This window comes from Macaca thibetana, chromosome 2 (assembly GCF_024542745.1).
Source record: "Macaca thibetana thibetana isolate TM-01 chromosome 2, ASM2454274v1, whole genome shotgun sequence".
NCBI lineage: Eukaryota > Metazoa > Chordata > Mammalia > Primates > Cercopithecidae > Macaca > Macaca thibetana.
In genome coordinates this window covers 110,965,576-110,981,971 of record NC_065579.1, presented here as the reverse complement: position 1 = coordinate 110,981,971, position 16,396 = coordinate 110,965,576, and the positions used below count along the sequence as shown (strand labels likewise).

Below are 16,396 nucleotides of genomic sequence, written 5' to 3'. Positions count from 1 at the left end.
CCACGCTCAGCTAATTTTTTGTTTTTTGTGTGTGCTGTGGAGACAGGGTCTCACTATGTTGCCCACGCTGGTCTCAAACTCTTGCCTCAAGGCAGCTACTCTTCTGCTCTGGCCTACCAAAGTGTTGGGCTTATAGGCATGAGCCACTGTATCTGGCCCACAATTTTTAATAATGTATAATTTTATTGTAAGTGTGTCTCTTTTAAGCATCAAGTCTTTGGAGTTTTCATACCTCTGCTTTTTAACAAAGGATTTTTGACTTTTCAGAGTTGATTCTTGTTATCTTGCTATTACTATTTATCTTGATGTTTACTGTACAAACTATGTTGGCAGATACTCTTTATAATTATACTAATGGTTACTTTTTTTTTTTTTTTTTTTTTTGAGACAGAGTCTTACTCTGTCCCCAGGCTGGAGTGCAGTGGCGCGATCTCGGCTCACTGCAACCTTCGCCTCCCAGGTTCAAGCGATTCCCTTGCCTGAGCCTCCTGAGTAGCTGGGATTACAGCCGCGCGCCACCACACCCGGCTAATTTTTTTGTATTTTTTAGTAGAGACGAGGTTTCACCACGTTGGCCAGGATGGTCTCAATTTCCTGACCTCGTGATCCGTCCGCCTCGGCCTCCCAAAGTGCTGGGATAACAGGCGTGAGCCACCACGCCTGGCGAGTTACTTTGGTTTTCTACATTCTTTAACTTTTATCTGATTTTCACAATCATAATAAACTCTGCCTTTATGGAGAGATCACACAACAGCTAAACACTTTGCACAATATTCTAGCAAAGCAAATGCATAAAGAACTAGAAAGTTCTCCTTGTTTCCTTCCACTATCCTTCACCAGAGTGAGACAATACCAACATTCTGCTTTTCGTGTGTGTGTTTGTGTGTGTATGTATGTGCTAGTCTTTTAAAGTATTTCTTTAAATATAGATATGGTTATAGTATATGCATTATTCTGCAACTTACTCTTTTCATTTCACAACGTCTTAAGAGACTTTTGTGTCAGCTACTCATTACTTTTTAACCATAAAATTCTTGTAAACTGTTTTAATTTTTACATTTTTCTGATCCATTTTTCTGATCCAGAAATGGTCTTTAAGAACTTTTCTATTAAAAGAAATATTTGGGAGAAATATTTTATATAATTATTCAGGTCTGAGTATGTCTTTATGTTCTCTTTATGTATGAACATCTTGTCTAGGCATTAAATATTTTAGCCCCACTATCTATTAAACCTTTATAAATACTGCTATACTATCTACAGAGGAGAAATCTAAGATCACTTTGATTTTTGTTGTCATTTTCTCATATTTAAATGCTTGAAGAAGTATATCCTTATTCTTGATATTTGTAAACTTATTACCATATGCCTTCAAATTGGCCTCTTTTCATTCATTCAGCCTAACTTTCTTCTGGATCTAGAAAATTTTTTTCTATGAAACTTGATATATCATTACTGCTGTTTTCTTCTTTAGGAAAGCCTATGATTCAAGATTGTATTTTTATAAGCTATTTATAATATCTTTGATATCAGATTTTTCATCTCTTTTGAAACTTCTTCCTATATTCTGGGAGTGTTCCCACAGCAATTTCTTCTTTTTCTTCATTGTAATTTAAATTTAATGTTTTACCAAGTATTTTTTCTTTCCTGTGATTGTATGTATTGTTTTCTTCCACTCACCTTATGTTGGGCCTATTCCTGTACAAAGACTTCCTGGACCAATTCAATTCCTTAAGATATGAGTAGATAAAAACTAAGTGAATGTTTTCTTAAAAAACTCTTAACTATGCTATACGAGGGGCTCTTCCTAAACTTGTATGACATGACAGAGGTGTATTTTATACTATCTTTTATGTTTTCTTGCATTTCACAAATATATATAATATTTTTAAAAGTCAGAAAGTTGGCCAGGCACAGCGGCTCAAGCCTGTAATCCCAGCCCTTTGGGAGGCGAAAGCAAATGGACTGATTGAACCCAGGAGTTTGAGACCAGCCGGAGCAACCCTGTCTCTACAGAATACAAAAAAGTAGTCAGTCATGGTGGGATGTGCCTGTAGTCCCAGCTACTTGTAAGGCTGAGATGGGAGGATTGCTTGAGCCCAGGGAGGTCAAGGCTACAGTTAGTTGTGACTGTGCCAGTGCACTCCAGCCTGGGTGACAGAGTGAGATGTTATCTCAAAAACTAATAATAATAATAATAAAGTTGAGAAGTCAAAAAAGGGAAAGATATGTAGAATTAAGTTATGATTATGCATATATGAGTATCTTGAGCATTAAGGTAGATCAAAGTTTATGTATCTACTCATCCAGAAAGCAAAATAGTACCAGAAGGATCCACATCAAACTCTTGCACTGGACAATGACCATCACTAAGATTCTACAAAAACACTTATAGAATAAATTCAGCAAAGTTGCAGTATATAAAATCAACACACAAAAATAAGTTGTGTTTCTATATACTAATCTATATACTAAAAAGAACAATTCTTCAAGGGTATTTAAAAATATTCTGGAGGAGGTTCCAAGATGGCCAAATAGGAACAGCTCCAGTCTGCAGCTCCCAGTGTGAGTCAATGCAGAAGACAGGTGATTTCTGCATTTCCAACTGAGGTACCAGGTTCATTTCACTGGGGCTTGTCAGACACTGGGTGCAGCCCACGGAGCAGGGCGGAGCATCGCCTCACCAGGGAAGCTCAAGGGGTCGAGGAATTCCCTTTCCTAGCAAAGGGAAGCTGTGACAGATGGTACCTGGAAAATCGGGACACTCCCACAGTAATACTGCACTTTTCCAACGGCCTCAGCAAATGGCACACCAGCAGATTATATCCCACGCCTGGTTCGGAGGGTCCCATGCCCACAGAGCCTCGCTCACTGCTAGCACAGCAGTCTGAGATCAAACTGCAAGGTGGCAGCAAGGCTGGGGAGGGGCGTCCACCATTGCTCAGGCTTGAGTAGGTAAACAGAGAGGCCTGGAAGCTCTGGGTGGAGCCCACTGCAGCTCAAGGAGGCCTGCCTGCCTCTGTAGACTCCACCTCTGGGGGCAGGGCATAGCTGAACAAAAGGCAGCAGAAACTTCTGCAGACTTAAATGTCCTTGTCTGACAGCTTTGAAAGGAGTAGTGCTTCTCCCAGCACAGAGTTTGAGATCTGAGAACGGACAGACTGCCTCCTCAAGTGGGTCTCTGACCCCCGAGTAGCCTAACTAGGAGACACCTCCCAGTAGGGGCTGACTGACACCTCATACAGCCACGTGCCCCTTTGAGACAAAGCTTCCAGAAGAAGGATCAGATAGCAAATTGCCGTTCTGCAACATTTGCTGTTCTGCAGCCTCCGCTGGTGATACCCAGGCAAACAGGGTCTGGAGTGGACTTCCAGCAAACTCCAACAGACCTGCAGCTGAGGGTCCTGACTGTTAGAAGGAAAAGTAACAAAGAGAAAGGACATTCACACCAAAACCCCATCTGTACATCACCATCATCAAAGACCAAAGGTAGATAAAACCACAAAGATGGGGAGAAACCACAGCAGAAAAGCTGAAAATTCTAAAAATCAGAGCGCCTCTTCTCCTCCAAAGGAACGCAGCTCCTCACCAGCAACAGAACAAAGCTGGACGGAGAATGACTTTGACAAGTTGAGAGAAGAAGGCTTCAGACGATCGGTAATAACAAGCTTCTCCGAGCAAAAGGAGGATGTTCAAACCCATCACAAAGAAGCTAAAAACCCTGAAAAACGATTAGACAAATGGCTAACTAGAATAAACAGTGTAGAGATGCCCTTAAATGACCTGATAGAGCTGAAAACCATGGCACGAGAACTAAGTGATGCATGCACAAGCTTCAGTAGACGATTTGATCAAGTGGAAGAAAGGGTATCAGTGATTGAAAATCAAATGAATGAAATGAAGTGAGAAGAGAAGTTGAGAGAAAAAGGAGTAAAAAGAAATGAACAAAGCCTCCAAGAAATATGGGACTATGTGAAAAGACCAAATCTATATCTGACTGGTGTACCTGAAAGTGACAGGGAGAATGGAACCAAGTTGGAAAACACTCTTCAGGATATTATCCAGGAGAACTTTCCCAACCTAGCGAGGCAGGCCAACATTCAAATTCAGGAAATACAAAGACCACCACAAAGATACTCCTCGAGAAGACCAACCCCAAGACACATAATTCTCAGATTCACCAAAGTTGAAATGAAGGAAAAAATGTTAAGGGCAGCCAGAGAAAAAGGTCGGGTTACCCACAAAGGGAAGCCCATCAGACTAACAGCAGATCTCTCAGCAGAAACTCTACAAGCCAGAAGAAAGTGGGGGCCAATAGTCAACATTCTTAAAAAAAAAGAATTTTCAACTCAGAATTTCGTATCCAGCCAAACTAAGTTTTGTAAGTGAAGGAGAAATAAAATCCTTTACAGACAGACAAATGCTGAGAGATTCTGTTACTACCAGGTCTGCTTACAAGAGCTCCTGAAGGAATCACTAAACATGGAAAGGAACAACCGGTACCAGCCACTGCAAAAACATACCAAATTGTAAAGACCATTGATGCTAGGAAGAAACTACATCAACTAACGAGCAAAATAACCAGCTAACATCATAATGACAGGATTAAATTCACAGATAACAATATTAACCTTAAATGTAAATGGGCTAAATGCTCCAATTAAAAGACACAGACTGGCAAATTGGATAAAGAGTCAAGACCCATCAGTGTGCTGTATTCAGGAGACCCATTTCACATGCAGACACACACATAGGCTCAAAATAAATGGGTGGAGGAAGATCTACCAAGCAAATGGAAAACAAAAAAAAAGCAGGGGTTGCAATCCTAGTCTCTGATAAAAAAGACTTCAAACCAACAAGCTCAGAAGAGACAAAGAAGGCCATTACAACAAGAACAGCTAACTATCCTAAATATATATGCATCCAATACAGGAGCACCCAGATTCATAAAGCAAGTCCTTAGAGACCTACAAAGAGACTCAGACTCCCACACAATAATAATGGGAGACTTTAACACCCCACTGTCAACATTAGGCAGATCAACGAGACAGAAAGTTAACAAGGATATCCAGGAATTGAACTCAGCTCTGCACCAAGCAGACCTAACAGACATCTACAGAACTCTCCACCCCAAATCAACAGAATATACATTCTTCTCAGCACTACTTCACACTTATTCCAAAACTGACCACACAGTTGGAAGTAAAGCACTCCTCAGCAAATGTAAAAGAACAGAAATCACAACAAACTGTCTCTCAGACCACAGTGCAATCAAACTAGAACTCAGGATTAAGAAACTCACTCAAAACCACTCAACTGCATGGAAACCAAACAACCTGCTCCTGAATGACTACTGGGTACATAACGAAATGAAGGCAGAAATAAAGATGTTCTTTGAAACCAATGAGAACAAAGACACAACATACCAGAATCTCTAGGCCACATTTAAAGCAGTATGTAGAGGGAAATTTATAGCACTTAATGCCCACAAGAGAAAGCAGGAAAGATCTAAAATTGACACCCTAACATCACAATTAAAAGAACTAGAGAAGCAAGAGCAAACACATTCAAAAGCTAGCAGAAGGCAAGAAATAACTAAGATCAAAGCAGAACTGAAGGAGATAGACACACAAAAAACCCTTCAAAAAAATCAGTCAAACCAGGAACTGGTTTTTTGAAAAGATCAACAAAATTGATAGACCGCTAGCAAGACTAATAAAGAAGAAAAGAGAGAAGAATCAAATATATACAATAAAAAATGATAAAGGAGATATCACCACCGATCCCACAGAAATACAAACTACCATCAGAGAATACTATGAACACCTCTACGCAAATAAACTAGAAAATCTAGAAGAAATGGATAAATTCCTGGACACATACATCCTCCCAAGACTAAACCTGGAAGAAGCTGAATCCCTGAATAGACCAATAACAGGTTCTGAAATTGAGGCAATAATAGCCTACCAACCAAAAACAGTCCAGGACCAGACGGATTCACAATGGAATTCTACCAGAGGTACAAAGAGGAGCTGGTACCATTCCTTCTGAAACTATTTCAATCAATAGAAAAAGAGGGAATCCTCCCTAATTCATTTTATGAAGCCAACATCATCCTGATACCAAAGCCTGGCAAAGACACAACAAAAAAAGAGAATTTTAGACCAATATCCTTGATGAACACTGATGCAAAAATCCTCAATAAAATACTGGCAAACCGAATCCAGCAGCACATCAAAAAGCTTATCCACCACAATCAAGTTGGCTTCATCAAGGCTGTTTTAACATATGCAAATCAGTAAACGTAATCCAGCATATGAACAGAACCAAAGACAAAAACCACATGATTATCTCAATAGATGCAGAAAAGGCCTTTGACAAAATTCAACAGCTCTTCATGCTAAAAACTCTCAATAAACTAGGTATTGATGGGACATACCTCAAAATATTAAGAGCTATTTATAACCTTACACCATATAGAAAACTTAAAATAGATCAAAGACCTAAACATAACAGCTAGAACTAGAAAACTCTTAGAAGAAAATACAGTCTGATTATCAGACTTGGCAATGATTTCTTTGATAAGACACCAAAAACACAGGCAACAAAAGAAAAGAGATAAAATGGACTTCATCAAAATTAAAGACTATTATCAAGAACGTGAAAAAGTAACTCACAGAATAGGAGAAAATAGTTGTGAATCATATATCTGGATAAGGGATTATCATACAAAATATATAACTCCTACAACTCAACAACAACAAAAAAAACCCCAAAAAACCTGATTAAAATGGGCAAAGGATCTCAATAGGCATTTCTCCAAAGATGTGCAAATAGCCAATAAATATGTGGGAAAATGTTCCATATCAGTAATCATTGGGAAATGCAAATCAAAACCACAATGATACCATTTCACAACCATTGGGATGGATACTGTCAAGAAATCAGAAAATAAGTGTTGGTGAGGATGTGGAGAAATTGAAACACAGTGCACTGTTGATGGCAACATACAATGGTACAGCTGCTGTGGAAAGCAGTGTAATCCTTTAACACAAAATTACAAAATTAAAATTGGTAAAAATTTAACATAAAAAATTTAAAAATTACCATACAATCTAGCAATTCCACTTCTGAGTACATACCCAAAAGAACTGAAGCAGGAACTCAGAAAGATTATTTATACACCAATGTTCATAGCAGCATTATTCCCAATAGCCAAAAGGTACAAACAATCCAGATTTCTACCCATGGATTAATGGATAAAGAAAACATGGTATATACATACAATAGATGTTATTTAGCATTAAAAAGAAATGAAATTCTGACACACACTACAGTATGGGTAAACCTTGAGGACATTACGCTAAGTGAAATAAGCCAGTCAGAGGCTGAGACAGGAGGATCACTTGAACCCAGGAGTTTGAGGCTGGAGTGCAACATGACTGCACCTGTTCAGCCTGGGCAACAAAGTGAGACCCCCAACTCTTTAAATTATAAGTAGAACAAAACTTCATTAGCACTTGTTCTGTTGTCAGTCACTATTCTAAGCACTTTATATGCATTACCTCATGTTTTAACAATCAAAGCTTTGGTGACTGCCTACAACCAAACTTCTTTCCTTCCCAATTATATAAAGAGGCTAACTAGATTATTCAAATAGTATAAATAGTTGTGGCTACAGCTGGGATTTCTGAAAACAACTGCTCTAAGGTATTTGAGAAGAGGGCTTTTTTGTTACACAGCAAATTCCTTTTCCCTCAATAACATCTCTCCAATTTTGTACCACAATCACATACAAATACATAAAAACTGCATTTAAATAGTAAAAGAAATGAGCCAGTAATCATACTCTTTTAACTCTTGGTTGTCCAGTCCTGGATATTGCATGTGTTTCATTTTCTAGTCCACCCATCATAAACCCCCACAACTTTTGTTTCCAAAAATTTTTTAAATAACTTTACTGGGATTTTTTATTATTAAAAAAAAGATACACATGAGAAATAAAAGTAAAATTCTAAGTCCCCCAACTAACTGAATGGATCATCTCTTGGCCAAGGGGACCCAAAAGTGCCTTGAAAACTGAGTTCTTGGCCATGAGTGGATGGGGGAATCAGACACACCACATTATACCTCCTCCCTCCCTGGCTAACCACTATTTAGCCTAAAGGCTAAACAGAAACCAGCCCTTCAAAAGATGCCAGCACTGACACCAACCAACATGCTTCTGGCCAAAAGGTTTGTGTCCTCTGCTTCGCTTTTTGATGTCAGAGGGCTGAAAACTCTACCCTTGGATCATGCCAACGCTGCCATTTTTTGTACATGGGACCCATGAAGGGGCATAAAACTCAATTGTGTATGCGTGTTTCTCCTTTCATAAATATTCATGACTCCTCGTATAGCTTATTAAATATGTATATTCAGCCACTTCACTCAGCATAAATTCCTGTTCCCTTCCCCACCACCTTGAAGTTTTTGCCTCCTGGCCCGCCAAAGGCTATGCTTCCCAGCCTGTCAGAATGGCCATGCTGCAGGTTGCAACCACTGATGAGAAATACAGTTCTCCTTTCCAAATTCATGAGCTTCATCATTTCATCAGCTGACAAATACTATCATTGAAAAATATATACGAAATATTTTAAAACCTAAAAGTCACCTCAAATGGTTCTTTACTTGCATTAACAATCATGATATGGATTATCCCCAGATAATAAATGACTTAAAAAGCCATGCAAAGTAAGAAATAATAAATTATATATTGACATTTCAACTGAAAATTTGGCAACTGAAATTAACATTTTTAGCATTACAGATTTTTTATCCTGATGTTGAAAATAAAAGCCAACAACTGATCCTCACCAATTTCATGAAAACTTAGTTTTAGCTACAGTTTTTAACGGTGTCTGCATACAACTTCTAAACTTTACACACTTAAAATTATCACCCAGAGCTATAGAATTTTCCAAAATGAGTTCTACCAAGACAACCTTATTGCCTTTTCAGTCAAAGTGCTTTTGGGATTGTGGGCAAATGCAATTCAGATTTCATTCCTTTTGTTAATGTAAAATTATCAACAGACAACAAAAGTATTCAATGTAGGCAAGTCAGCTCTACACGAAGCAGAACAGACAGCCATGCAAAAAAATTAACTTGAAGGGGTTCTATAAGAAATTTACCTAATTAGGCCACAGTGCCAAAAGTATCTACCACCAGAATCATATCTTTAGGAGAACCATCCCTTTAGGTCACTGCATTATTTTCAGAATACATTTGCTAACATGTAAATGTTCACAAGGAGGAAGGGAAATAAATGTAAAAAAGAAATGAAGGCGAATGAAGCATAATCCACTCAAGTAAAAATTAACTGATAACTAAAAATAAGTAGGACTTAAGATTCTCTCCTTCAAGGAAAATAGGTTAGAGGTCAAACACTAAAAGGTTTAAATATCCAAAGTACTGACACTTAGGACTTACCGCTAAAGTCTGACTAGCTCTAAGTAGTGAATGCCCCATCAGCTTGGCCCACCATCACCTGGCTAGGAGACTGTGATAGAATGCTTGAAGAGCTAGCAGAAGTATAAAAATCAATAGAAAAACAGTGACACTGTTTCTTTACCCAAAATTACCACAGATAAAATTTAAAAATCACAAAAGCACTACACAAGGCACACTTGGCATATGCGTATATTTGATAGCTAAACACTTACACATAGTTAGTGGCAGAGTTTTGTATTCACTTCAAAAATTGCAGACCTCCTTTATAAGACTCCAAAGGAGGTGCTTGGGAGCCTCTACACTCAACTAATGACAACGAGACAACTTAGAGAATGTAAATGGAGACCAGTTGAGGTCATAATTAAATTCAAAATAACACTGTTTTAAAATACCATTATGAGCCAGGCCCAGTGGCTCACACCTACAATCCCAGCTACTCAAGACGCCAAGGTGGGAGGATCACTTGGGGTCAGAAGTTCGACACTAGCCTGGGCAACACAGTGAGACCCTGTCTCTAAAAAAAATTTTTTTTTAATTAGCTGGGCATGGTGGAGTGCACCTGTAGTACCAGCCATTTGGGAGGCAGAGGCAGGAGGATCCCTTCAGTCCAGGAGTTTAAGGCTGCAGGGAACTACGATTTCACCACTGCACTCCTGCCCGAGCAACAGAGCAAGACCCTGTTGCTTAAAAAAAAAAAAACACACACACACACACACACACAAAAAAAAACCCAACAATATGACAAGTTTTTTAAAATAGGCTGGGCGCGGTGGCTCATGCCTGTAATCCCAGCACTTTGGGAGGTCGGGGCCAGCAGATCACATGAGGCCAGGAGTTCGAGACCATCCTGGGTAATGTGGTGAAATCCCATCTCTACTAAAAATACAAAAAATTAGCTGGTCGTGGTGGTGAGTACCTGTAGTCCCAGCTACTCGGGAGGATGAGGCAGGAGAATTGCTTAAGCCCGGGAGGGGTAGGTTGCAGCAAGCTGAGATTGCCACTGCACTCTAGCTTGGGCAACAAGAGATAAACTCCGTCTCAAAAAAAAAAAAAAAAAAAAAAAAACTTTTTTTTTTTTTAATAAGCTTTAAAAATAAATTCTGTAATATGAACACTGCTTAGCATTTTAAAAATTGCAATTAAGATGTCTTACCCTAGATTGGTCAAGAATTTGAAGTTTTTCCCATATTATTTTATCACTTTCAGATTTTTTCCAAGGATCATTCCATTTTTCAGAAACTTCTTTTTCTTTCTTCTTTAGAGCAACCTGTTCATCTGTAAATAATGTCCTTTTTAAAAACATGTACAAAAACTGTAAAAAAAGAACCATGTAAACAAATCATGACTTTCTTAATGCAGATACCAATACGGATCTAATCAAAACTTTTTTTTAGGAAGGAGACTAACTCACGAAGTAGAGAATAATTTTTTAGGGACACAGAATAAGAAAAAATTTAATCAGAACCAAAGTTAAGTATGGTACAATTTCATTATCACAATTACCAATAAGGAGCAATTTTTTTTGGAATAACTTATTTTATATTTTGTCAATTATCATGAGGTTCTAGTTTCCTGTAATGTTCATTCAATTATTATTAAGAGAATTAAAAGCTAGAATTCTGAAGTAGAGAACTATGGGTTAAAATTCAAGTTCAAGAATTTCCTAGCTATGTGACTGTTAGCAAGCTGCTGGTAAGCTTTTTTTTTTTTTTTTTTTTTTTTTGATATAGAGTCTCATTCTGTCACCAGGCTGGACTGCAATGGCGCGATCTCAGCTCACTGCAATCTCCGCCTCCCCAGGTTCAAGCGATTCCCCTGCCTCAGCCTTCCAAGTAGCTGGGGCTACAGGAACACATCACCACACCCGGCTAATTTTTTGTATTTTAGTGGAGACAGGGTTTCACTATGTTGGCCAGGATGGTCTCTATCTCCTGACCTTGTGATCCACCTGCCTCAGCCTCCCAACATGCTGGGATTACAGGCGTGAGCCCACCGCACCCGGCCAACTGCTGGTAAACTTTCTAAGCCTTGGTTTCTTCTATAAAATGGGGATAATGCTAGTGCCTATCTCAATATAGGGCTTGGCACAAAGTAAATATTCAATAAATGTTAGCTATTATTTCTTAATTGCTGACAAGTAAAAAACGTAAAACCCTGTGTCTGACGGATATAGTCAAAACTAAACCCCCAATGAACAGTTCTTTAAATACAAAATTCAATGATATATAAATTTAAATTCCAAGGATGTTACTGGAAGCATGACTTAAATAGAGGCGCTTTACTGAGACAAATTTAAAAAAAAAAGTAAACTGAGTTTTAAAATAATTAAAGCATAAGGCCGGGTGTGGTGGCTCCTGACTGTAATCCCAGCACTTTGGGAGGCCAAGGCAGGCCGATCGCCTGAGGTCAGGAGTTTGAGACCAGCCTGGCCAACATGGTGAAACCCCATCTCTACTAAAGATACAAAAAGTAAGTTGGGCATGGTGGTGGGCACCTGTAATCCCAGCTACTCAGGAGGCTGAGGCAGGAGAATCACTTGAACCCAGCAAGAGGAGACTGCAGTGAGTTGAGATGGCGCCATTGCACTCCAGCTTGGGCAACAAGAATGAAACTCCATCTCAAAACAACAACAACAACAAAAATGATTAAAGCACAAAACATTCCAGTCATTTCCAAGTACTTCTTTTTCTTTTTTTTGTAGAGATGGGGTCTCGCTCTGTTGCTCCAGCAGGCAGATGCTGAACCCCTGGCCTCAAGCAATCCTCCCACCTCGGCTTTCCAAAGTGCTGGGATTACATGTGAGCCACTCACCTGGTTTTGTTTATCTGTTTTTCTGTGTCACCCATCCCAGCCAAGTTAGTGATGGCCTCACAAGACTTACTAGTTTTTCAACTAGAGTGAAGCCCATCTCATGCCTTTGGCATAGCTATTCTTAAGAAATACAACTGCTAGGTCACACATTTTGCAAATTGTGATATGCAGACCCCAAGTTTAGTCAAAGAAGTAATGGATATTTCTTAGTCACTAACGAAATTTCAAGACTATAACAGAAATCTGTAATTTCAAGCAATTCTCCTGCCTCAGCCTCTCAAGTAGCTGGGACTATAGGCGCACACCACCACGTCCAGCTAATTTTTATATTTTTAGTAGAGATGGGATTTCACCATATTGGCCAGGGTGGTCTCGATCTCTTGCCCTCCTGATCCGCCCGCCTCGGCCTCCCAAAGTGCTGGGATTACAGGTGTGAGTCACTGCGCCCGGCTTCAATACATATTCTTTAACCCAATAAAACTATAATAAAGGTATAAAAGTTACCTACCTAGCTCTTTCCTCCACTGGGCTTTTTTTGCCTCCAACGAACTTCTATCACATTCCCTTTCCCCCAGAGTACTGAATATGTCAGCTGGTTTCCATTCATTCTCTCTAAGGTAAAACACAAAAGATAATAGAAACTGTATCATACATTTCTATACAACTGACTCCATAAATATTAAGTAATAAGCTTTTAAATAGCTCTAAGTATTCAGAGTAACTATTTCACATGCAAGTAAAGGAAAAGCAAAACCATATTCCAAAGATGACCACAAAATAGTAACAGACAGGAGTTACATACATGGCAATTTTTTGCTCACACTGCTTAGATGTATCCTGATGTTCATTTAAGACAGATTTACTTTCAGCTGGGACAGATGAAACCATTTCAGTTTTTTTGAATAATCCCATAATATTCTCATCCTTTGGCTGATTAGAGATACTGTTTAAATGTAGACTATATTGACCTAGGAGGTAAAATACATGTTTTAAAATTACCACTAAATTACATCTATTATAATACTTGACATAGTGCTATACAGTTCTTACATGTCTTATACGTTACTTAAATTAACTCTCAAAACAATCCTTGAGGTGGCTTTAAGCTTCCCTTCCCATCAAAAAGGAAAAAAGGAAGCAGGGTGTGGTGGCTCACACCTGTAGTCCCAGAACTTTGGAAGGCTGACGCGGGCAGATTGCTTAAGCTCATGAGTTAAAGATCAGCCTGGGCAACATGACAAAACCCCGTCTCTACAAAAAATACAAAAATTAGATAGATGTGGTGGCACGTGCCTGTAGTCCTAGCTATTTGGGAGGTTGAGGTGGGAGGATGGGTTAAGCCCAAGAGGTGGAGGTTTCAGTGAGCGGAGATTGTGCCACTGCACTCCAGCCAGATCCCACCTCAAAAAAAAAAAAAGGAAACTGAAGCCCAGAGGTTAAATGGCTTGCTCATGACCACAGTCCTACAGTTTCTTATATCAAATAAGGAAGAAAATAAGCTAGCAACAACAGAAAACAAATCTCCATTTCCTCTTGCCAACATGCTTTTAAAAATAAAAACTGGCCGGGCGCAGTGGCTCACTCCTGTAATCCCAGCACTTTGGAAGCCCGAGGCGGGCGGATCATGAGGTCAGGAGATCTAGACCATCCTGACTAACAACGTGAAACCCTGACTCTACTAAAAATACAAAAAATTAGCTGGATGTGGTGGCGGGTGCCTGTAGTCCCAGGTACTTGGGAGGCTGAGGCAGGAGAATGGCGTGCACCCGGGAGGCAGAGCTTGCAGCGAGCCAAGATCGCGCCACTGCGCTCCAGCCTGGGCGACACAGCGAGATTCCGTCTCAAAAAATGAATAAATAAATAAAAATTATAACACAAATCACAATCTAAAGGGGAATAAATACAAATATCTTGATAAATACTCATTACCTTGACATTACTTTCTTATTTAGCTGTGAAATCAGTGGAAAACCTTTTCATGAATTGTCTCTATGTCCCAGCCATAATATCAAAATCACATGTTTTACAGAGGGCTCACAGGCTGGCTCAAGAAATGTTCTGATTTCTTTTGAATGTGCTAGTGCTCCCAATGAAGAGAAAGCATACTTAATATGAATGTCTATATGATTAGGCAAATTCTGCTTTTAACTTTGTTGATATGATCTCTCATTATGCCTAATAAGCAGGTTGTGGCTAGAATTTTAGCCCTAAAGACAAAATCCAGCTCCCTCATTTTACCAAGAATAATCTATAACAAGAGAGTAAAGAATTCCATCTTGAGTATCATGGGAATATATAGGAGTTACTGGGTCCCCAAACCATTTGTGGGGCCTCTCCATGTGAACTGTTAATTTTTTATTTATTTCACTATTGCCTAATAAAATTTTAGATATTTCTATTGTCTTCATATTCGCAATTCCTTATCCCAAAGTGGAAATTAGAAGGCTTTTAAAAACATGATGCAATGCCAGGACTTGTGAAAGAGAAAGCTTGTAACACTACTGTTCGTTCCAAATCTGTGTTAACTTTGTTTTTTAAAAAAAAGTACTGCCAATTCTTAGCATGGAATGAGGAACAGGAAGATTAAATGCAGCAGCCAGGAAAGCAGTGTTTTTCAGCAACTCAAGTCAAATAGTCATAGTAAAGTTTCCTTAATTTTCACTGGAAATACCATAATGGGTTTTTTTCTTAACAATGTTTCATATAACTATTTTAAATATGAGTAAAGCTTCCTATATTCTAAAATAAATAGTTTTTTGTACTAACATTTTTTCTAAAATCCACAGAAACTGGGTTTCTTAATATTCTGAGCACTAACCTTAAAATATGGCACAACTATAAAAATAATTTTGCACATCAGAGAAAGTCCTCTAAAAGAACAATTATTTTAATAGCTTGACAGGTTAAATTAGAATTTAAGAGTCACAGTTACATAAAACCCAATGAATCTGACATTCTAAAACACACATTGAAAAAATCAAAATTCATGAAAACTTTAGAAAAATCTTACTTTTTGCCTCCTTTCCATTCTCAGTAAGGGAAAGAGATCTATTTCCTTGGTTTACAGTCATCAAAATCTGTTGTAGTTGGTCTTGTGTTAGACACACCAAACTGCTCTTCATGTTTTCAGCTGTGATGTGTTTTTTGTGAGGCTTCTGTTTAGCTACTAGAGATGTATTTACGGTGTTTCTAGTCTTCTGTATATTAGGGGTTGCAGGTGAAATCTCTTTCTGGATACGAAGACAGTCTTTATCTACACATTGTTTACATAAATCCTTAATGGATGAAAAAGTCATTCCATTTTTTTCACCTTTTGCCTGTGATGTTTCTGAACCAACTGTCTTCTTTTGCAAAAGCTTTTCACTTCCTATACAAGTATCTTGTGTTGATTTTAGAATGTGCCCAGTTTTTGTTCTTAAAGGACATTTTGCAATCTTGGTCTTATTTCCCATCTGTTAAAACACCAGAAGCTTATTCTTTATAACTGTCCAAGAAAAATCAACAATTATCTTTATTTATATGATCTGTGATAAATCAGTCCTCTAAACTTTTTTCCATTTTGCTATTTAGGTAATATAACCATAAGAAACTAACTCTTAATACTTCCAAATCTTCATCAACAACTAGAAATTATCTTACTTCAGGAACTTTTATTATAGTTGTTATAGTACAACTCCACTATACTCCAGCTTTGAATCTAGTGTCATTAGATTATACCACCTACATTACCTCTTCTTTTTTTTTTTAATTAAAAAAATTTTTTTTAACTACTTTCTTTTGACACAGCCAGGCTGGAGTGCAACAGCACGATCTCAGCTCACTGCAACCTCCACCTCCCGGGTTGAAGAATTCTCCCGCCTCAGCCAGCTGAGTAGCTGGGATTATAGGTGCCCACCACCACGCCTGGCTAATTTTGTATTTTTAGTAGAGACGGGATTTCTTAGCCAGGCTGGTCTCAAACTCCTAACCTCAGGTGATCCACCCGCCTTGGCCTCTCAAAGTGCTGGGATTACAGGCGTGAGCCACTATGCCCAGCCATTTTTCATTATTATAAAGACAATGTTCAATGGATTTGTTTAATATCAGCTGACTT

At 38.6% G+C, this 16,396-nt stretch overlaps 1 protein-coding gene across 19 annotated transcripts in view; it reads right to left on the bottom strand.

Moving 5' to 3' along the window:
• CCDC66 (coiled-coil domain containing 66) overlaps nucleotides 1-16,396 on the bottom strand; it is a 68,241-nt gene that overhangs the window by 45,941 nt on the left and 5,904 nt on the right. For 13 of the 19 annotated variants that reach the window (XR_007723137.1, XR_007723149.1, XR_007723138.1 and 10 more), the window contains 4 exons: nucleotides 15,314-15,755; nucleotides 13,106-13,271; nucleotides 12,812-12,915; nucleotides 10,646-10,767 (listed from right to left, as the gene is read on the bottom strand). Coding sequence is in view for 5 of the 19 variants with exons in the window: in XM_050778510.1 (XP_050634467.1) it covers nucleotides 10,646-10,767; nucleotides 12,812-12,915; nucleotides 13,106-13,271; nucleotides 15,314-15,755 (834 nt within the window). In the remaining 14 variants the exon portion in view is untranslated. Of the gene's footprint in view, nucleotides 1-10,645; nucleotides 10,768-12,811; nucleotides 12,916-13,105; nucleotides 13,272-15,313; nucleotides 15,788-16,396 lie in introns of all 19 variants that reach the window. The other 6 variants (XR_007723146.1, XR_007723147.1, XR_007723148.1 and 3 more) reach the window with 3 other exon arrangements.